At 37.4% G+C, this 23,728-nt stretch overlaps 1 protein-coding gene across 2 annotated transcripts in view; it reads left to right on the top strand.

Annotated features, from left to right (window-relative positions):
* The window catches only part of BCKDHB (branched chain keto acid dehydrogenase E1 subunit beta), a 124,596-nt gene that overhangs the window by 74,760 nt on the left and 26,108 nt on the right, over positions 1–23,728 (top strand). For both annotated transcript variants that reach the window (XM_075046494.1, XM_075046493.1), the window contains exon 9: positions 1,322–1,408. In XM_075046494.1, coding sequence (XP_074902595.1) covers positions 1,322–1,408 — 87 coding nt within the window. The remainder of the gene's footprint in view (positions 1–1,321; positions 1,409–23,728) is intronic.

Genomic DNA, 23,728 nt, shown 5'->3' on the forward strand with positions numbered 1-23,728 from the left:
CTGTCTTGTTTAGCTCTAAACATTGTCAAACCACTTCATAGTACAGTATATAGGTCATCTTGTTTATAGACCTGTGACTTGCCAGTACATCTGTGCATGAGCTACTTAGAGCCATTGATTAAGTCATTGCTAGAAAAGCAAAAGAATTAGAAAAGTCCTTGAATCAGAAGGAAAACTGTATAATTAAGGTATTGCCTTTATGTATTCTATTATGTAGACAAGACGGAGCTGGCCAGCTGGAGAATGTGCTGGTGTAGACATTAATTGAAGATCCCAGCCTTGAAGCCTGACCTGATAGCTAGCACTTTCTTGGGCTTTCCCCTTGATGACTAATGGTACATCAGCAGTACGCTATGTACTTATCTTAAAAATCAGACCGTAACTGTTCTTGAATTAACATACACATTATTGTGTTTGGTTTTTTCCTGATGTGCGTCTCTAGAAGTTCATGAAACTTTTGTATGCACCATATGAAGTTATAAAATATATATTATGAAAAGTGAGACTTTGCTGCCATATTTCTGACCAAAGGTATCTGATACTGTTCGATTCTAGGCAATTTAGCTGCAATAAACTTCGAGATATTTGGGTGTGGTGAAGCATTATACTCCCATCAGATTAAAAATATTTTGCTTTCATTATTATATTTCACAATGAATCCAGTTTTGTTTGATTAAAAGATGCTTAGATCACCTTCTGTATATATTGTGCCATCTAATTATTTATAAAGTAGATCACATAAAAACTGCACACATATGAAGACTTAAAATTAGAAAATGTTCCTTCTAATTGCTGTGTAAAACTTAAATAAGCAGCATTAACCCACATGATTGTTTTCTTGCTAAAATTTTTATTTAAAAGTTTTACTTTCTGAGTAGCTATGATTCGTGACTTTATGTAGGATCTGGCTGTGCAGAGGTAGGAATCTGAAAGATTTCTTCACATGTGTATCTTTTAGTATTTTCAGGATCCATGTTTTTACTGACTTGTTAAAATGCTTATTCTCCTTCAGAAATCTTACAGTTTGCATTGATAGGGTAAATTCATACTCAGTGGAATAAATTTTTGTTCTTGATATTTGCTTAAAATGGAGTGGAAGATGTGAACACTTTTATAGTAAATATAAAGCCATCCCATTAATTACTCAGTTTAGGCTTTTAGGATGATTTATCTTTCAGTGAAAACGCAAGAGGGGAAAAGTAACTATATTCTAACATTGCTAATGATGTCACATACTTCATATATTTCACAAGTATTACAGGTAAGTAATCAAATTACAGCTCTTGTGATTTCATTTTTGGGCTCTGTTTTTCCTTTTCAGTCAGTGGCGAAGACTGGGCGATTGCTGATTAGCCACGAGGCTCCCTTGACAGGAGGTTTTGCATCTGAAATCAGTTCCACAGTTCAGGTACACAGGTTATTTGTATTTAAGTGTCCTGCACGGCAGAATATGTTTACCTGTAGAAAACATATTTATTACTACATTAAAAGTTGAGGTTTTCATATATATATATATATATATATATTTTTTTTTAAGTTATTCTCTTTTACAATTGTATGAAATTTCAGTTTTGTGGATGCTTGTGTTACTTTATCTGAGCAGCTGAGAAGCCGTATACCTACCAGGCACTGTGTGTAGTATCTGTTAAGCTAGAAAATTTAACTTTTGCTGAAGAGTGGGGAGGATGTGCTGTCAGATGCAAAGGAAAAATTGTTACGTATAATCTGTTTTTCAATGTACTTTTAACTTTATCATATTTGTATCCCCAAAGCATCTGAAAAATACATTCTAGGACTGTTGAAATCAGACACAGAAAAAGCACCTAGGTCCAATACAGTATAATGTGGTACTAGATGTAACGTTCAGAGACTGCATTAGGAAAGCAGTCTGTGAAAGTAGTTTATGTATAGTTGTGGTGATGCTCACACGTGTAGAGTTTGTATGCACAGAACAGCTTTGAAAGGTTGAGAAGTAGATCAGTATCAGTATCAGTTGTCTGGAGCACAAGGCTTTAACTTTTTTGGAAGTCTTTTTGAGCTTTCTGACATGTCTTATATCTGTACTTGCATACAGACTTTCCCCTTAACGTGATTTCTTTTCTATGCACATCAGTGATACTGGCTTATAGGAACATCTAAACTAATTGCATCCATCATTGTCTGATTACTATTTTCCCATTATTCTATTCTTAGAGTAGTTAAATTATAGGACTAGAGAGAAATGGCATTCTAAAATTCACAAAATATAAGCCATACAGGCAGTAGTTAAAGCTTGGGAATTAGCCTTTTTGTAGGAAGGAATAGAGTTAATTGTTCTGGGAGTGTAGTTTTGAATTCAATATGCATAAGGAGTTGGAAAACTATGTTTCTTGATCTTTGTGATACAATTTCTTTTAAAGAGTAATTGTATTATTTTTAATACAATTAAATGAAGGTCATTCATTTTTTTCTACCAAAATTTTGTCTCTAAGAACAAAATATTTATCATCCTTATAAGTAATTATTATTTGACCTCCCTTCTTTTATAGGTAGCCTCTTTGATTAAAATAGGTCTAGTAAAGTCATAAGGTACTGCCAACTGTGAGTGTTGAAGGTGATGATTTTTCTCAAATTCTTACAAAAATGTGAAATAAGCTCAACCAAAAGAGCCTGTCTTTTAGTATCTTGTGTTATTATTAACACTTGAGAAAACTATTCTAAGCCACGCAGCAATCTCATAATTTATTGGCATAACAAAGGAAAGCATATGTGTTGGAGAAAAAAGTGAGCTGAAAAGAAAAAAAACTTATCAGTAATTATTACTGGAAGAGCATGGGGTGCTCAATATATTGCTGAAACTACAAAATGAGTTTTTAATCTCCTCAGAGCTCCACTAAGAAGGGTACTTAGATGATTGATCTATCTTGGGGTTGTTTTTCACATCAGAGATGTGTCTTGACAAATATTACTTATTTAGAAAACAAAATTTACAATGCTTTAGTAAAGTGCTATTTATTTCTGTCAGTTTTGAAAGCAAATATTTGTTTCATGATAGTAGCTCATAATTTTATATTCATATTTTTAAGGAAACTAGGATTTGTATCTTGAGAAATATTAGTTAATTTATCACACATGCTACCTCAGAATAAATTGGAATATAACTCTGTGGCATTTAATTTATCTGTGGCAAGTTTCTTTCCTATAAATTGGTTGACTTGAATCTGTGTTACAACCATATTGTCATTTCTCTTTATATCTATTCTTGAATATTTTATAATCTGTACTAAAATTTTTATACCAGTTATTTTTAAGAATATTCATACTGCAGAAGAGATTAGAATAATATTTAGAAAGCCTTACAACTTTTTAAAGAACAGTATTGCTTTAGGCATAATGAAGACGTTGCTTTTTTTATTCAGTTAAAACACTTGATCTCTAAACGATCAAGTTAAGTCCATGTGTCTAATATCACTGTGCTGTAAAAATAAAAACGAAAAGTGAAATTCTCTTTTACTGGATAAAATGCATACTGAGAATGCCAAAAATTGGGAGTTGCAGTTGGCTTTAGTTTCCTCTTACACATGGAAGTAATAAGACTTCAATAAAGTGTGTCCAGTTGGATTAGTTGGTTAGTTTCCATATTGTTATTCCATCCTTGCTGTGAGGTCTCTCGTCGTAGAAATAAGGTGAATAAAAGTACACAGGTTATTTTAAAAGTTAACTGTCACAAACACTTCATGGTGATGTACACTTCAAGAAGAGTACGAATGCATATGATGGCTTTCACTCCTGAACTACAGAACCATATTGAACAGGTTTCTTTTTGCATATGGGAGATTAAAAGCAGTGTTTGGAGAGCATATTAAGTAAGATTTGTTCTGTGTCAAATACAGAATATTTTAAAGGGGCATGTTATTGCGTTAAGTAGTCATTTACTTTTTCTCAAACACATAAAACTAAGCACAGGATGAAGTGGTGTCGTTAAAACTCTACGTGATGGGACTGCCCTTCGTACTGATGTTTCGTGTATGATCACAGTGGGTATTCTGAAGCGAGCAGCAGATGATAGGATAAATTCAATACAGGTACAGTTAACACTTACATTGATTATATTCTGTATAAAAGCTTGCAAAACTGTCATGTTCGGCAGAGAGGGCACTAAACTTTTTCTTAAGGTGAACGGTTGGAGCACAGTTTGAGAAGCTGTGATCCGTGGCTGTCTTTCAGTGGTGGCCCTGCGGTAAACAGCTACCTTACAGAGCAGCAGCTTGCAACCCCACTGCCTCCTCATCAGTCTTGTTGTATCAACAAAATGAAGATGATGGTGTGACACAATTTCAGAAAGAAGTGCAAGACTTAGTAGGGGAACATGAAACAATAGGTTCTACAAGGGAAAATGAGCTCAGTTGTGTGAAGAACTAATCCTTGATTTCAGAAGTCTTTCAAGCTTGGAATGCTTGATAACCCTTTTATCGGATCTCTTTATTTGTAGCTGCTACTGTGACACCAGCATTGCGGTTTAAATTGCAATGTGTTGCTTTTTTCTTGCAAATGAAGGGTTTATTATTTTAGGTTGCTTTTACTAGGATGAGGTTTTGAGCATAGCTATATTGATCTCTTTGTAGAAAGATGAGTTCCTTCTGAATGGAGCACTCCTATTGAGCTTGCAGTGTAAAGAGGGTAAGGAATCCAAACATGAAGCTGTAATTCTGCAGTAACCAACCATCATCATTTGAAAGACTGCTGTAGATAATAAAGGTTTTGGTTTCAACAAGTAGTTATTGAAAGGCTCACCTAGAACTAATTCAAAGGTGATCTTTTTTCTTTAAGAAGTCATTACTGTCACTTTCTCATATTATTTCAGAATTACTTATCTGTTACTCTGGGATGTAATATATTAGAAAGCTAAGCTTACACTGAAGGTCTTCTGAATCTCATTGTGGTGTAAGCAACATAGCAGATTTGAAGAGGATTCTCAGATTCTGTTTTAGGAAGGACTTAAATGAAATTTTTTTCTTTCCTCTGAAAGTAGGTGTACTTTTGATATGAAATCTCAAACACTTATATTTTGTTTGTATGTAATATATTAGAAGAGAGTTTTTGAAATTTGGGTATGGCTGAAAATTTCATGGCAATCTGAAGAATGCTGTCTGGTATTTCATTTAAAACATTTTGAAGTATACAATTTTGAGAGAAATTTCATGTAAGTGTGAAACAAATAGCTTTTGTTTTTAAAACTGAATAGTCACTAATATAATATGCAGTTCTTGCCATTGCTATTTGCTGGTTTTATGCAGCTTCTGTGTATTACAGAATGTGCACATATTTTGAACATTAGAGGCTATTCTGCTTAATTTCTGGCACATTTGGGTCCAATAAATAGCAACTGCTTGACTGCAAGACTTTGGCAGCACTGAATTGGCATGGTATGATATGTAATGTTCGTTCTTGTTATTCAAGTCACCTTTCTTGTCCTTCTTCATCCAAACTCTTACAAAACCTATACTACTGTTCTGAGAAATGAAGGCAATTTGATGGAGAATCCATTTAGAAATTGGAAGTTGAGGAGAACAGAATTAAGATTGCTGGCAAAATCTATAGATTGTCCTTGAAGATATGTGCATGTTGGGAAAGGATTAGGATGTGTGTACTGACTAGTGGCTTGATTTTTCATTTCCTGGTTTTTAGGTCTTGTACCTCAAATGTATTGTACAATTCCTGCTTTCTGTGGGACTAGGTGTGGGAAGGTTGTAATATGGTTACAGTAATATGGTGGTTAGTGTTTTCATGTGACTGAAGAAAGGTGTTATCTGGCATGGTAAAAGATCGTTGCTGTCTGTAAAACAAGTTGGCACAGTGTTTTTTGTAGAGGGTTGCACAAATGTAAAAAGGAATGTATTTTCTTCATTCTTGCAAGAACAGAGCCATTCTGGTTTAATTGTGGTTTTCTGTCTTAGTAGCGCATTTTCTTTTCTTATTGCCTGGTAACGACTTTGTCACTGGGCATCTGGCTACACCTTGTGAGGGTCTGGGGAACAGGGGATGTTGGGTCAGCTACCAAAAAACATACAGGTGAACAGAGGTCAGTCCTCAGGAATCCTTCCAGAGGAGTTGGTGTGTTTCTTAGAGTTGCACAGGAGTTTCAGTCTTAAAAAAGATTTGACATTAATCAGGGGATAGGTCCCAGCAAATTCAGTGAAATAATCTGTTTCTGAGGATTGAGTTACGTGATCTTATTTTTTCAGTTCTTCAGTTCTGTATCTAAAAATTGGATATAATAACCTTTTGTCTATTTGGACTGGTGGTGCTTTAGATTTCCTCCTGCTGCTGCAAAATAAGGCCTAATCTCCAGTAAGTGGTGTAATTTCCTGCTAGTGTGTGACATTAGGAGAAACTATTAGATGAGCTATTTTTGTGAGAAGTATTTCAGGAAAAAAAAGTGGATGTCTAGGAATGCTTTTCAAAGTTGCAAGAGTTTCAGAGCCATTTTATTCTAATGCAGATTACCATAGAAAGAATTTGCCAAAACAAAAAAAAATTGAACATCAACAAAAAATTTCAATTATTTCAGCAGTATGAAGATTTAAAGTAAAATAGCCCTAAGTCTGACACTGGACAGGAACTGTCTTAAGAAGTTGGAGGAGTTTGAGGTGCAAATTGTTAGAACTACTTAATTGTAGAAATGAAGGAAATTTGAAATAATTCTCTGTTCAGTTGGAAAATAATAAAAGAAGACTCAAACATGTTTTTCCAAGCTGATTAGAAAGATGATTGAGCACAGGCCAGCCTGGACAGCTTTTTGCAGGACAGAGACTTTTTTCACTGTTGAGTACCATTTCATGGAATGGCAAAACAAAGAGGCTCTGACTAAATGTAACATAGATACCTTAGAAAAAGGCATGCTAAAACATGCAGGTACAGGAGTATGGTCGTTCAGCTGACATAAGAAAATTATTAAATCTGAATTCATGTTCTTTAACTTTGCTTTGACACGGGCACAATAGGCAGTAAAGTTGGAACAGATGAAATATTGACACAATGTAGTCCGTCATTTACTGTCCTATTTAACTTTGCCACTTCCACTCTTTTAGCCCATCTAGCAGGAATCACAAGCTATAAAAGCCTGGTTTTATAGATCACATCAATTTCTGTCACTAGGAGTATGATCTAGGAAATGTTGGTATAAAGAAAAACTGGAATAAACAGAGGGAAGTAAATTCAAGTTGGCCATAAAACGTATAATAATACCATAGAAAAAGAGCAGTGATTTGAAGGAAAAGAAAATCAAAACATATAGAAATAAGCCAGAATAATGGAAAATAATAATGTTACTTTCTAAGTAAGGAGTTGGGAGTAGTAAGGGAAATATCATCAACATAAAATTGCCATTCAGTGACTTGAGTCAAAGGTGTATGTGAAAGGTGCATGAAGATGTTTCTTGGGTTTATAAAATATGAATATTGGCAGTTCAGCAACCCCCCAATTTATGATGCAGCAGGAACTAGAAGCAATTTTTGCTATGCAAGTCTGAAGTCTTGCATAGTATTGAATGACATCAGCACATTTTGATAAGCAATGTAGAAAATAAAAGTGAATAGACAAAATGTTACAAAACCAAGATTTCTTGAAGGAAGTAAAGCTGTATTATTCATCAATAAAACCTGAAGTTCATATACTACGAAAAAAAGTAAAAAGATTCACCAGTGATACTGAAAAGTTCAGTAAAATCAATATAACAAAAGTGATCTTTCATATTAGGAATTTGACTTGTGAATTTAATGTGAATCTTTTATACTAATTATCAAACTAAGAGTTATTCTGTATCTTAAAGCGCTTGGATACAGCAACAAACATTTGAGATTTTCTGTTTTCGTTTGTAAATAGGAGAACAAGTTTTGTACTCCACTGTGTGCCCCTTTCTAGACCTTTGCCCCTCACTGCCTGTGAGATTCTCTGCTACAGTGCCTGCACATTACCTGGGGCTTGTGAGCCTAGCTGTAGGGATTTGGTGGTCATGTTTGTCTGGCAGAAGTGATAGTTTCTGAACCTGTATTACTTTCAAAAGGGAACCAAAATCCAACAAGCAATGAATTTTTTCAGGGTAGTGCCTGTATTTTCTCCACACTAACTTTTGAGGCCAAAATTGTTCTGGATGTTACAGTGAAACCTCTCATTGTACAGTTCAACTCACTGTGTTGGAAGTATCTTAATTTCCATCGTTTCATGTTCTGATACCTGTGACCCATACAGAAGTCTTGTTTTATGAGAAATGCAGCAAAAGATGAATGGACTTCTAAGAAGCTTTCTTTGGTGTTACCATGTGATAAAGCCCAATTTACTCATGAGACTTTATGCATGCTTATTTTATTTTTAGTGGACATGGGGAGGAACAAATCTCTCTAAAATGCAAACAGAAAGATCATTATAATAGTGGCCTGTGTTATCAGTTCAGGCTACAAGGGAGTGTTGTGTTCCTCTAGGCTGGAATAAATTCAGTACTGAGGAGAGAAAAATGATTTAATGAATTGAATATAGCCAAATATTAAACGGGGCATACAGTAATCTGCCTGTACTGTGTAAAACTCCCAAATACATTTCTTAAAATAAGCAAACAACCCCAAAATCCTAAAATAACATTCAAGTTGGAAAATGAAGTGTTCAATGATTGTGGTGGAATTTTATAAAACCTGCCCCAAAACGCACTCTCTAAAGTTGTAAACACAGAGTGTTTACATGTCCAATTAGTCCAGTCTCTAGACAGAACAAAAATCAAAATGTCTTATTCATCTGCAGCTCAGCTTGAAGTCTCTTCAGCTTCTGTGAAACACGTCATGAAAAGGTCCACACAGCAGTGGGCACGTGTGCCAAGAGATGTCCCAGCCGTGGGGTTGCTCATGCACACTCGCTCCTCTTGGTTTTGGGGGACGGTCTCATTCCCTGGCTGAGAGGGAACACAAACCAATGCCAGGCAATGTTTCAGCCGGCCACTTGTAGCACATCCTTCTGATGGCAAATGATTAACCCAAGCTTGAATCCCACTGGCGCTGATTTGGACATGGATTTCTACACAGTGAGAGTGTGCCCTGCCTACTTGGCGTTGGATCTATCCTGTCTGAAAATTCTGGGTTGGAGTAAGCTTTTCACATGTACCATGGGAGTGTCCTCACTGCTGGCAGGAGCTAAAACTGGTTTTTTTTGTTTGTTGTTGTTGTTGTTGTTGTTGTTGTTGTTGTTGTTGTTGTTGTTGTTTTTTTTTCTATAGAGAGGTAGAGGCAAGAATGAGACAGGAGCTTGGCAGTTTCCATAGGCACTGAAAGGAGAGGGTCAGTAGGTGCTGCCTCATTAGGAGTCTTCAGTAAGTGAGAGAACAAGGCCACCAGTAAGGTTCTGAGGGGCCGTTCCCAGTGTATGAGAATAAATGCCTGCCGCCTTGGGGTATGCCACACACACCAGCTTTGCTGCTGTGGGATCAGAGTTCACAGAAAGGGTGGGTAGCACAACCGGTGTCTGCCAGTAAACTGCTTGTGGTGGATAAAGCAGGGAAAGCTCAAGACAGTGGGCAGCTTGAGACTGCCTGCTTCTCCAGACAGACGTTTGTGGTGGGCAATACCTGGCAAGATCAGGTGCTTTTTAGGAAAACACGTTATATTCCTTTTTAGGAATGTTTTTTTAAAACCATTAACTTGTATGCTTTCTATAGAGTTACTTATTTTCAAGTAATATATTGAATATTTATTCAATAGAAGAGGTGAAGAGGTGGGCCCCTGTGAACCTCATGAAGATCAAGAAGGCTAAGTGCAAGGTCCTGCATATGGGTCAGGGAAAACCCAAAAACAAATAACGGCTGGGCAGAGAATGGATTGAGAGCAGCCGTGAGGAGAAGGACTTGGGGCTATTTCTTGACGAGAAGCTCAAAATGACCTGGCAATGTGTGCTCCCAGCCCACAAAGCCAACTGCCTTCTGGGCAGCATCAAAAGAAGCGTGACCAGCAGGTCGAGGGAGGTGATTCTCCCCCACTACTCTGCTCTCGTGAGACCCCCCCTGGAGTATTGTGTTCTGCTCTGGGGCCCCCAACATAAGAAGGACATGGACCTGTTGGAGTGGGTCCAGAGGAGGGCCACGAAGATGATCAGAGGGCTGGAGCACCTCTCCTGTGAAGACAGGCTGAGAGAGTTGGGGTTGTGCAGCCTGGAGAAGAGAAGGCTCTGGGGAGACCTTACAGCAGCCTGCCAGTACCTAGAGGAAAGGGCTACAGGAAAGATGGGGAGGGACTTTTTACAAGGGCATGTAGTGATAGGACAAGGGGTAACAGTTTTAAACAGGAAGAGGGTAGATTTAGGTTAGATATTGGGAAGAAATTCTTCCCTGTGAGGGTGGTGAGGCACTGGCACAGGTTGCCCAGAGAGGCTGTGGCTGCCCCATCCCTGGCAGTGTCCAAGGCCAGGCTGGATGGGGCTTTGAGCAACCTGGTCCAGTGGAAGGTGTCCCTGCCCATGGCAGGGGGGTTGGAACTAGACGATCTTTAAGGTCCCTTCCAACCCAAAACATTCTGTGATTCTATGATAAATGCTTCTGGCACTGAGGCAAAATAACCCTCTCCTGTCTATTTTCAGCTGTGCTGTCTGTTAGGCAGCAGGCAGCATTTCCTCCAGATGCATCAAACCCTGTTCGTCTTCTCCTGTCTGAACTGGTTTTCCTGTATTGGTGGGGTAGTCAAGTGTCCAGCCAAGTACTTTATTTCTTATACAAATTCTTGAAGAAGCACAAGGAGTTTTATCCCAGGACAACACAAAGTGGTAAAGTGGCAGAACACACTGAGTCATTGTGGTTCAGTGAAATCAAAAGTTTTGGCTACTGAACAAGTTCAGTGTTGGAATCACCTTAATCACTTGAGTGTGTAGTGTTAGATATGCTCGTAGTGTATTTACTGAGGACATTTTTTCCACGTTCTGATATTTAATTTGGCACGCAAATGTTCATATGCCCGAGGCTGAACTTCAGCATCATTGTCCTGCTGATGCATCCATGTTCATTCATTGTGATTTATAACTTTGAACAATGTGTTTGGCCTTCCATACACTAATTCTGAAAAAGACCAAAAATATGGGCACTGAGGCAGAATTACAATTTTCTCTTTGCTATGCGCTCACCCTCTGTTTGCATGTTCATGTGTCTAGCTGTTAGAAATCGTTCTCCAAGGGGAGAGAAATAGTTTGTGTTTATACTTACTCTAAGGTACCGTTTGCATTTTTCAGAAATACAATTTTAATTCAAACTGCTTTGATTAGAACCATGTTGTGATTCTAACATTACATTTCTGATAGCCCATGGAGCTGATAGAAATGAGAAGGCTTTGCTCCAAATAATGAGGAGGGCAAAAAACCTTCTGTGGACTCCATATCCCGTGTTTTCTGGTCTGTGATGTGGTGATATTTTTCCATTTTTTATCTCTAATACCATATTAGAGTTCAGTAACATCAGCATTTTTAGCTGGTGTGTAAACATAACTAATGATGATTTAGAAGGACATCAAAACTATGAACTCCCCCCACTATGAATAGCAATTTTGGGTAAATGTTAAAGCTGTTACTGAGCAGGCCTTTATATTATGCCACGTGAAATCGCCAACTTGTTGCTTAATTTAATGTAAAAAAATCCCTTCCATTTTAATAGGCTTCACAGTGCTTTGAAACTCTGACTCTAGTCTGATAAAGATTATCTGTGGCAGGACTCTAGAATAAAGCAACTCTGCGAAGTAATTACTAACTCAAGGATATTTGACTTCTCTTCTGCTTGAAAACCTAACAATACTGCGTTAAATTTGCTTTATTTTGTTTGGCATTATCTTTTCTTCCGAATGAGTTACGAGTCACTTTAGAACTCCAAGTAAGTGGAGCTTTGAACAGCAATTTACGATGGTGTGCCCAGGAGTCCCCCGTAAAGTGTGGTAATGACCTTGCTTCCAATTTCCAGTGCTTTAGAGCTATAAAAAACTTCTTGGGTGGTTGAAGTCTGTAGAACTTTTGCATCATTTCTCAAAACACTTCAGTGGGATGCTAGAATCTTTTATTAGCCACAGGTATAGCAACTTAATATGTGCTAAGGCACCCTGGCAAGCCAGGGTAAAGAATAAGGTGAAGTTTTTTAGTTGCACTGTATGTCAAGTTTAGTTTTTCGGAGCAGATACTCGTTAGCTTGTCTTATTTACTTAATTTACTTTAGTGGGTTGGTTTGGGGTTGTAAGGTGTTGATTCATGAAAGCATATTGTTCTGTTTTTTCCTGGCCTTTCATATTTTGATATGTCCACTAGAAATGGTCTGGCTAGGCCATCAGTTTAGAGCAACAGACGTGGTTCAGAGTAGCATGACAGGAGAAGAGTGGTCTGTGGCCTATAAAAATCTATGCAGCATAGAGGAGGAAATGTAGTATAAAATAGAAAAAAAAATCTACGCTTGCATGTTAATGGTTCACTGAAGTTTTTCAAATACTATATATAAAGATCATTGCTTTTTTCTTTTCTTGCAAGTTTAATTAATACATAAAAGGTCTGTAAAACAGTGTGTATTTATTGATACGTTATGTACGCACACAAAAACAAATTATTTCAGTTCTGTGCTGAATGTATTCATAGGAGAGGATGTAAAAAGAGCCTCTTGAACTCTTCTGCACTTCTGTGCCCTTCCAGAGTGCTGTGAATTTTATGCTGTTGCTGCTGGCTACGTTAAGATCTTTAATACAGAAGAGAAAATGGAGGCTGTGGTTTTACTGCCTAAAAAAACTAGTCCAGCAGCTTCTGCTGTGTCCTTGAGAAGGGAACTGCCTGTTCTCCCTGGGGACAGACAGAGCTTGTCAGTGCCTAAGTGTCACCCTGGCTTAAAGTCTCAAATCTGGACATAGGATTGTAGGGTAAGTTATGACAGCACTGAGTTTCTGTGTGATAGTTTAGACGGGTACAGAGGAATAAATTTTGGAATAGTCTTTTTTTCTCCAATACCCCTTTTGAATGTAAGTGGGCACATGTTCATCACTATCACGTAGGGATGTACAATTAAAAAGCTACAGAAGTGATTAAAACAGATTAAGAATTCTTGAGTAGCAGATTAAACCCAGAATTAGTTCTGAGAAAAAGAAAATTGTGAATTTCTGTCCGTTACCTGAGAATAACTACAAGACTGGGAGAGAGCCCAGCGTGTCCCTCTGTTCCTATTGCCATATCTGCAACGATGCTTTAGACTGCTGGTGGAAGGTCTGTTATATACTGTGACACCAGCGTAAGAGAGTGAACATGAGTTACTGTCCTAGTTGTAGATATGATTCATATGCTGTATATAGGCAGTGCCTGGGAAGTTTTATGTAGTTGTGCTGTCTTTGCTGTCAAAGTGGGATTTTTGAAAGGCAGTTTTATTGGAAGAGCAATAGCGGGACAGGCATCTGTCTGTATCCCACTGGAAATGTTTGTTACTGTTGCCACGCTTAACAATGAACATCTAAGCAGGAAATGAAGTTAGAGACGTGCATAGCGCAAATCATTCTACCAACAGTTGTCTCACAAGGAGCAAAAATCTACGAGGATTTAATGTTAGATGTGGCTGAGTCAGGAAGGATGGTCTGCCTCCATGGTACCAAACATTGAAGCGGTGATTTTATAAAACACCCTTCAAAGCTGAAAAAATTTCTCTACAAAGAGCCAAAACCATCTTTTATTAATCCATATATGGAAGTTTCTGACTCTGGAAAAGTTGATCTGTGTAGCTGGAATTGTTCCTAAGATACATTGGCTTGGAAATAGTGTTTTGCTCCCTGTCATCACTGAATAAGTGCCTTGTGTCTGTGTTATGGCAAGTGGAGTTCGGATCACCCAACTGTGTTTTGCTGAAGCACTAAGCGTGCACAGATGACTAGCAGTGCAGTAACTTTGCTGTCCGAGGAGTGTACGTATCCTCTTGGATGGAAGTCAGAAGCGGGGGGCAGAAGGTTTCGCACTCTCCCATCATATAATGAAAAAGTACCATTTCTCCTGTGCATTCTAAAAGTGCTCTCCTAGGTTTAGGGTATTGCAGACTAAGAAGGAATATAGATAAAATGTGGCTCTTTAGTAAAGGTAGCATTAAAAAATGCCTAACTGTGAGGCAGGGAGGTGGTAGGAAATACAGGCTACTGAGATTTCAGAGCCATTGTCTGGATACTGTGTCCTCTCCCTCCTCACATGTCTCTGGCACTAGGGGCTTGGCTCTAAGTCACCAAGAGTGAAAACCTAGGCCCAGGCGATGAAGTCAGTGGAATTAAGATTTCATTCCGAATGCCTCTTTTTTTAGTATTCCATTTCTCTTACAAGTCAGTGTGCAGAGAGGATGGTTGGCCCTAAGTGTCACCTGTTAATTTTTTTCTTTAACTGATTGCACATGTGTAGAATTGGAAAGCTTGAGTTCTTCACAGCAAAAACTACAGTGCTTTGCTTTTTTTGTACCTCCTTTTGTTTGACCGATGAATGCACACCAATAAATAACCTTGTGATAAGTAAATCCATGAAAAGTGCAGTGGCTTTGGGCAAAGAAAATACCCAGAATGTACTCTAGTAGTACAGCGTTATGAATTATGTTATTGATATATTATAAAAAAAAAGAATATTACTGTATCTTCTAGAAAGGAAATGTCTCGTTTTTTGCTCTCTCTAGTATTGTTGATTTCAGCAATCTTATATTAGAATCTTACATGACTTTGTACTTTATATTATCTACAGTAAACTCTGGTTATTCATATTATGAGATATAAACAAAGCTGTTTAGCAGCCAGCTATTAGAGTAAACTTGTAGCTTGCACACATTTATCTTAAGCTATATTAGTCAAAATGTTGTGCAATTTTTGAGAGGACTCAAGTTCCCTCAACACAATGATTCATTTCAAAATTTCACCCATGCCACATCAAAAGGTAAAAGTAGCAGTAAAAAAGGAATCCTGGTTTTGAATTACATGCAAAAAGTATTACACTCATTATCCATTAGTCCTTCAAAAATGCAGTTTAACTCTTAGAAGTATGCCTTGCCTTGCTGGAAGTTATGGAAGGCAATGCAGTGCATTTATGGACAACACACAACCTTTTGGAAAATAGGCCACAGTAACAGTGGGTCTGTTGTGGAGAATCAGAAAAGGTAATTTTTTTTAATTTTTCTTTTAAACTTTGATCTTAAATATCATTTGTTAGACTATGCATTTTTCCTTTTTTCAGTCCTTTTCCTACACAGCTTTCTTTTAAAAGGGGTCTGTTCTTTTTCTTTGTATGGTACATGTAGTTAGACAAAGAAGTCTGTATTTGGCTACCTAAATATATGGCCTGACTTACAAAAACCCACATCTGTCCTGAAGCTTACTGAAACATTCCTGCTGACTTCTTTCTCTTAGAACTTCTCATTCATGAAAAACAGAGTGATTATCAGGTATATGAAAAAAGTGATCTAAGTATCTCCCAGTTCTTACTTTAAAGTTGATATTCCATAAATCATCTGCTTAAATAAGAGAAAAAGGACATAATCACAGTGATACTTTTTCATAGGAAAGTGCTGAAAGAAAAAGGAAAGAAGCATCATGATTTAATGCCAGTGACATTAGTGACTGGTATTAATCTATCTGTATTGAAGTTTTCTGTCGAAGGATAATTGAACCACTGAGATCAACAAGTCATTAGTTAACTTTAGCAGAACCAGCATTTCAAAACTCTTTAAAGAAGCTTTTCTAGACTAACTGAAATGATTAGTAAGGTGCCTTCTGAGAGATCAAGTTTTTGAGCAGCAGCTTTGCACTCATAACTGTGTGACTGAAAAAGAGTTAGGTTTTGTGTGCATATATGGCCATTTATGTACTGGTTTGAGAACATCTTTTAAATATAGAGTGCTTTAAAAATAAGAAAATACAAAAAAAAAGTGTTTAAAAGGTTCTCTTAATATGGATTGTGGTTTTGGAGTATCCGATTTCTTCTGAGACAGCAGCACTTTCATGGTTAACAGTGGTGTTTCATAGTTTACAAATTAAATTATCAAATTCAGCTTCCCAGGGTTGGAGATTGATACTTGGCTTGCATGTGTATTATGCTAATAGGTACAGAGATCTATTATGCTAATATATTGAGAATTTCTTTTGAAATAGGAATATAATTAACATTTGGAATACAAATTACTTTTCACTTCCTTCTCTCTGATTTATTTCTTCAACCCTGGGCTGAACTTGCCCCAGAGCAAGCATTATTAATAGGTGGGATGGCTTGCGAAGGATAGCCAAGAATTATTGCAAACTGTTTCGGGCATCTTTCTGTACTAAATTCAGAGTTTTCATATGTCAGGGATGTGTGCCTTTTAGAAAGTTGTCTGACTTCTGTGATTATATAAGTATGTAATTTTGGCCTCCTACAGTTAAAAACATTGCTTTTTCAGGGATTGATTTAGTTAGAAGATGCAGACGTAATAATCTCTACCATGCACACAACATTTGTTGGACAGTGGAATATCCACTATGGTAAAATATTTTTTTTCTGTTAAACTGATCATATATTTTGGTTTTAATGTGTGTGAACGGTCTAATAAAAAGTAAGCAGAAATAATTGAAGCTCTGCTCTGATCCCATAGTGAGGCTGTTACTCATTATTACTTCTTCCGAACACCACAGCTCAATACACTCTAGATGGCATAATAAAATTAGCTGCTAGTAATTTCAAGGAAAATACCACATATTGGTTTTAAAGTAGAATACAGAATTATAGTGGTACGTACTAGAGTTGTCCTATGAAAACTGTTAAAACTTTCACAGCCAAGCGACTTCATATTGCAAAAGTGAATTTCTGGTCTGAGTTGTGGTAGTACACGCTACTATTTGAATTAAAGAAGAAAGAAAAATCTGCTATTGAAACTTCTGTTCCAGTGCTAGTAACTGACACTGTGATCAGAATAAAATTTATTTCTAAGCATACAAACATGTACTGCAAAAGAAAATCTCTTCACTAATCTGACTGCAGCCCAGTAGTTAAATAAAATTGCAGAATACCTTAAATAAAACAGTTTTACAGTGTTAAATGGAGTTTTGGTTTGTTATTGAAGTTTACAGGCTACATGTTTTTATAATTATGTGGTTAGTTTTTCTTTAATCAGCCTATGTTTTATACTATTAAAAATAAGTCATCACTGACATTGTAAAATATTTTCTGGAAAAAAAAAAAAAGCTGGTTGCATATGTTCCAGTGTTTTACTGTGGGATGTGGTTCTGTGTTCTGTTAGTCTCACTCTGTGTCATTAGCTGGGAGTTCTGCTGAAAAGATAAGGAGGATCACTCACACCTGTGGAAGTAATTCAGCTTTATCTGATTTGAAAAGCCCTTTGCAATATTAAAAATTTATTGCAAGTGTGAGATCTCGGCGCTCTATTTGCACGCAAGTGGGTATTGTGCTGGCTTCAGTCAGGAGCCCAGCGCTCACTGCCTTACGAGTTATCTGGCACTTTAAAAAATGAGAGGTCTGAGACCTTGAGTAATGTGAATCTTAATCCGGTCTTGCTTCTGCAATAGTTAAGGTTGAGTAGTACTGAGAGACAGAAATAGTGCCAGTGATGGCAGTGTTTCAAAACAAGGCTGAAGTAAATTATGAAATATGTAAGGACCAATGTATAGGTTACTTTTATTCTTGACTGACTGTGACAACACTAGTATCGCAGCCAGGATCGCAGTGAAAGTAAGCACTTAAAATACTGCTCTGAAACGATCAGGAAGAAAGACTGAAAAGCTCTAAAAGCGTGGGATAACATTAGGAAAGGCTGTTGTTTCATCGTTTACTGGATGTACAGATTGTCTTGCTGGTGGCAAGCTATTCAGTTGTGGTAACTGAGTTAAACGCATGTACGTTTCCTTTACTTTCCCCGTCATCACAAGCAAAGGAAGGAGAGCCTCTTCAAATAGCTGTAAGTTTATTCAATCCACATATAATATATCCATAGGGAATGCTACAAAGGATCTGCTTCCTGAGAGGGAAAGTACAACCTGAACAGCTGCAAATGACAGGACAAAAAAGGTTGTTCAAAGTATCAAAACACCCCGCACCCTTCTTCTGTCAGAACTAAAGTCTCCTCTGGTACAAATCCATTGGCTAGAATGGAGTCGCACTGGATATTAAGCTTACAAATGTGTTAACTTCAATAGAGCATAATGGCATCATTTTGAACAAAACCCAAAGGTGGTATCTTCTCCCTCTCTCTCTCTCTCCCAATATCTGTTGAGGGCTATAAGGAAACCCCTTAGTTTTCTTTAAGAACTGCCATTTACATCCACTTCAAATGCTGGACCCTTAACAATTTGCTTGGAAATAGCTGCGTTGTGCAATAGCTTTAAATAAACTGACAGTTTATGCAAAGGCATAAAGGCAAATTCCTGGCTGTATCCCAGGCAGCCCCACCGCTTAAGAGTCTTGCACGTTCATCATTGCTTTCAGCAGTCAGTTGCAAAAATTTCTAATCTGTGTTTGCTTTTAGTTTTGCCATAATTTATTAGCAGTAAGTATATTAAAAACACAAAGCAGTTGAGGAAGATGGCTGATATAAAGAGTTTTCAAATTACTATTAATTTTGGCTTTACCACTGAAGTGATTAAAAGCAATCCCATTGCAACATGTCTTTTTTGTCTTCTGAATGAAGTGGCAATGTTTGTGCTTTCTGGAACCTTAGGGTACACAAATCGGAAGGAAAAAGAATGGAGAAATATGGCAGATTTTACTGGCAATTTTCAAGTTTGAAAATAGAGTGAAATAAATATCATTTTGGTGTGCTTCCAAAATGGAAGAATTCCTCTTAACTTTTTTTAATTGTAAAAAGATTCCTCAATTTTTTGGGAAGGTTTTGTTCTTCCCATTGTTTTAGCTGGATTGTTACATGAATGATCCTGAACTGCTGGTATACATCGATCATGGAAAATCATGCCAATCGTTGCATTAAGCTTCTTATATAGGTGTGGGTTTTGGGTTTTTTTTGTGTGGTTTTTTTTTTTTTCCCCTGTACATTTTGACAAAACATTTTGTTAGATAACAAGAAGTAATAGGAAAAACTAATTTTTGGAAGATGTGTGCAAGCATGCTGCCTTCATACTTTCCTCTTACTATCCTGCTTGCAAAACCCACATCTTTAGTGTAGTCTTTCTGCTACAGAGCCATGTCTGTGTTCAGTGCTAAAGATCATCTTGAATTATTCCTATATAGTTTCTTTGGGGCTGAAAAGGATGTGTTTGTGCTACTGTTCTTCTGGGCCATTTTCCCTGCTTTCTCACTTGCACTTGGCAATGTGAGCTGCAGCTCTTTAGAAGATCATTAACAGATATTTTTGCAGCCATGGCCACTTATCCTTCCATTTTTGCCTGCCTTGGGGATGGGCACAGGAGGCAAATAATGGCTCATGATTAAAAAAAGAGTATGTCATCTTGTAGTCTGTGTTTATGGGTTTTAAATTATCATATATTGAAATTCAAGGGTGTTACGTTAGCAGAAGACACGAACATTTGCTGCCTCTGTCATGCAATACCTGGGACTGTGCCCACCATAGCAAAGAGTGTTAATTAGGGAAAGCAGGGCAGCGAGGGCTTAGAACTATCTCAGTTCTCACAGTAAATCCATATCTGTTATTTTAGTAAGATTTCAGAACGTAAAAGCTTTTTGCAAAGGGTTGTCCAGTGTCTAATAACCCTACAATACTGATGTCAGTGACTACGCAAGCAGGCTTTCTAGTTTACTTTGCACTTCCCCATATACAGTGCAAACAGATAGCTAATGACTGGGTAAATACAATGGGAATGTACTTTGTGCACTGTGTGTTCTGAGCTTGAGTGTTTTGGTCTTTATTTTGTTTGCCTATTTTTATATTCTTTCATAAGCACATTTTGTAATGATGGAATATTACAGAGTTCCTAGTACAGTACAGAGGAATAACACAAGGAATGTATTGTGCTCACTCTTTTAAAATCTGAAATCCTTGCCAATGCCAATTATTTTTGGCTTTTATTCTTTTGAACTAATACAGTATGAACAGGGGTTATGTGTTTTGATTCTTTAGCACAAGAGTGTTACTTCTAAGCAAAAAAAAAAAAATCAGACAAAAATGTATCTGTCAGAGTTTGGCATATCCATTTTCTTTTCCTACCTTTTTAACTTATTTTTTAAATGAAAATCTGTGAAAAGTTTAAATGTGTGAAAGAAATGACAGAGCTGAGGAAAAAGTCATTCGCTGAAAACTACTACCAGTTGTAGTATTAACCCATGAGGATTACATTCGAGTCATGTAAGGAATACGATTTACAAAACCACGAAAGGAAGACATGGAAAGCAAAGTCTTTAAAACCAGGCTGATCTTGGACTTGCTAACAGCCCAGTATGCCGTTCCCTGCCTTTGCTGGAAGTGCTTGCTGCTGCCTGGTGTGTAGCTCATTGCCTGGCAGGATTCATGGCTTCTTTTCTGCAGAGCTGCTTTCCAGCTGGCTGCGCCCAGCTTGCACTGACTGGTGCAGAGGGTGCTTGGAGCCTGGGTGCAGGATTTGTGCTTCGTGAGGTGTTTGTCAGTCCGTTTCTCTGGCTGCCAAGGTGCCGCTGAAGAGCTGCTCCACGTTCCAGCTTATCGGTGTTTTCCCCTGAGTTCGGTGTCACCTGCAGTCTTGCTGAGAGTGTGCTCCATCCCATCGTTAATAAAGACGTTGATGAATGTTGATCCCTGAGGAACGCGTCTAGTAACCAGCTGCCAATTGGATTTTCTCCTGCTGACCACTACACTTTGAGCCTGACTGATCCAGCCTGTTTTTCACCCATGCTCGCTTTTTCAGCCTGTGTTTCACCAGCTTGGCTAAAGGGAGACTATGGGAGGCTGTTGATAGCCTTGCTAAAGTCCTGGTAAAACAGTGTCTGCTGTTCTCCCCTTGTCCATTAAGTGTGACATCTCATCCTAGAAGGCAATCAGGTTGATCAGGCAAGATTTGCCCTTGTTAAATTCATGTTGACTGCTCCCAAACATCTTGTGGTCCTTGGTGTTCTTGGAGATGGCGTCGAGGATGTCTTGCTCTATCTAGAAACTTGACATTAGGCTGACTCGCTTCCAGCTGCAGAATCACGTTTCTGTAGATCCTCCTTCTTGCTTTGCCTAAAAATGTGAATTAATTATGTTGCTATGCAGATCATGTCCCAGTTGTCTTGTTCCTGCCATTGTACTGGATTTGCGGAAGAAATCAGCTATTATAAATCTTTCTCTGATACCAGAGAGTCCCTCTAAGCAAAAAAAAAAAACAACCAAAAAAAAACCAACCCTGTATCTGCCACCTGGTTTAGTTTAAAGGTTCTGCTGGGTTTTGTTTATGCAGTACCCAGTGGCCTGAGTGGAATGGATTGGCAGAAATGCATTGTCTAGTCTGTTCTTACATAACTAATTTTCCTAATTAGTTTAGAATATTACAGTGGCAAGAAAGGAAGACTAATGATAGCATTTCTGCGAAAAAATCCTAGTGCCTCGCAGTTATTGTGTCAATATGAAAAGCTGCAGTGACCATGTGAGACTGGAATGCTTTTGCTACATATTGTATTAACATCTCTCACTGCCTACATTAGCTCTCATCTGGTCTGTCAAGCCCAGTCATCATCAAACAGGTCAATTTGAATTTTGTTTGAACGTTCTCCTGACATACTTATCTTTAAGGTTCAAGCAGTGACACAGATATTTGGAAAAGATAAACTAAATTAATATTTTGTTGTTTTTGAGAGAAGGAAGGTATTTATTTTGGAAGTTCGGTAGGCTTCGTGTCCTGAAGGGTTGCATGGTCTTCAGCATCAAATTTCTCTGAAGTTTTTTTGCATTGCATTGCTTTGCAACAGCTGGGATTGGCCTCAGAAAGTGGACAAATGGAACAGTTCTCTGAAGAAAATTTGGAAAACTTTTTCTCCTAGATTCCTGTTTTGTATATTGCTGGCTGATTTAGATAAAACTGAACTTTAGTTTGGAAAGTTTGGAAGCCCATGATGTGTTTGTGTGGGAATAATTAGCATCAAAAGTGCAGTGTTGCAGCTTGGGTGTTTATCTGTTATCTGGGATTACTTGTACATATTTCTCCTGATCAGTTCCTTGATGTTGGATGAGCCTTGGCTGCTGACAAACAGCTTTCACTTTGTCTCTTGCTTTTTGGTGTCAAATAGTTTCTGCAAAGTTCTAGTGTTTGAATCCATTTTATATTTGGGATTACTGGAAGCTATCTGGGTGAAATGTAATTGCTTGCTCTTTATGGGGCAATGGACTAGATGTTCTGATCTACACACTATCAAGTTATGTGGCCATGTTACATAATTAAAAATTTGCCTGCTCTCAAATTCAGCACTATTCACTTATTTTAGCAGCTCTTTCAAATGTTCTTGGAAGGGAAGCAGTCATATGGTCTCGTTTACAAGAAAATATTTTAAAATGATCTAAGGAAAACTTATAATGGTAAACTGATTTGTTTTTAACTCAGGCCATAAAAAAAATAATTAGAGAAGCATTTTGAAGTTGCAAGTAAACCTGTTATTGTCTTAAGATGAATTGCACAGTAAGCAAGTGCATTCTATAAGGAATTTTGCAGAATGCAGCACAAATTGTTTCTGGAAGTCACGGAGGTGCTGTGACTTAGAATGCAGGATACGTCCCCCAAACCTTGGCAGTATCAGCAAGCAGCTAATTGATCTTGCTGAGACTGCTGCTTTAGGTGGGTGCTCATCAACAATTATTGTGTAGTTGTATTGAATTACAGTATAACTGAGCTCCACTGCTCATGTAACGTACCTCCACTCAGCATCAGTGTAATCAATAAAAGTGTCAACAATTGAAAAGAAGTCCTTTAAACTTTCAGTTGTTGTACAAAGCTTGCTAGCTTCACTTACCAATGATAACAACATATGATCTTTTTAGTTCAGCTAAGAAATGTGTTGATTGGTGTATTTGCTCATTTTGCATTACTTAAAAAATGGATATAAAATTGTTTAATAACATTCAAAGCAAATGTTGAATTGATTACATTTGTGAATATTTTATATTCATACACTACATATATCTATGCTTGAATGTCAATGTTCTCCAAAGGCAAATGTGCTGCTTTTGTAATTGAATATTAGCTGACAGTTTAAAGTTGTACTGGGGATAGTCAGTTTCTTAATATGAAATACCGATCAGAATTTTAATTGATTAAGATCAGATTTTTTTATAGCTGATGAAACAGACTTTTACAGAGAATAGCTGACCCTCTTCTAAAATAGATTAACATGTGCAGAGGGTGTATAGTCTCTGCTGTGTCTTATTTCCTATCTAAAGAACTTTGATGCTAGGTTAGTTAAGATGCCTGACTTAAGCTGAAGTTAGGGTAAAGTTCCATCTTTAGAGGAGAGAAATAACAGACAGCTGAAGTAAACGAGCAGCACAGAACAAACCACATCATTCACAAAAGATGATTTACTAATTCTGTGTCTGGTAAGAATTACATGCTGAAAATCTCTAATTTTGAGTAAGAAGTGCTAATGTTATTTATTCAGACAACTCATAAACGTTTACAAGAGAACACATTGTATTTAGAAGTATTTTGCTCAGTTTTATTGTTGAAAGGAGGCATGGTAATAGTAAATTATTTGTAATTAGCACTTGGAGACACTCAGGTTTGTCGATGTAGAGTCAAACAATTTATCTCCAGAGTAGACATTCATTGCCAAGTAAAGGAGTACTATTGCACTATTT

Source organism: Buteo buteo, chromosome 15 (genome assembly GCF_964188355.1).
Source record: "Buteo buteo chromosome 15, bButBut1.hap1.1, whole genome shotgun sequence".
NCBI lineage: Eukaryota > Metazoa > Chordata > Aves > Accipitriformes > Accipitridae > Buteo > Buteo buteo.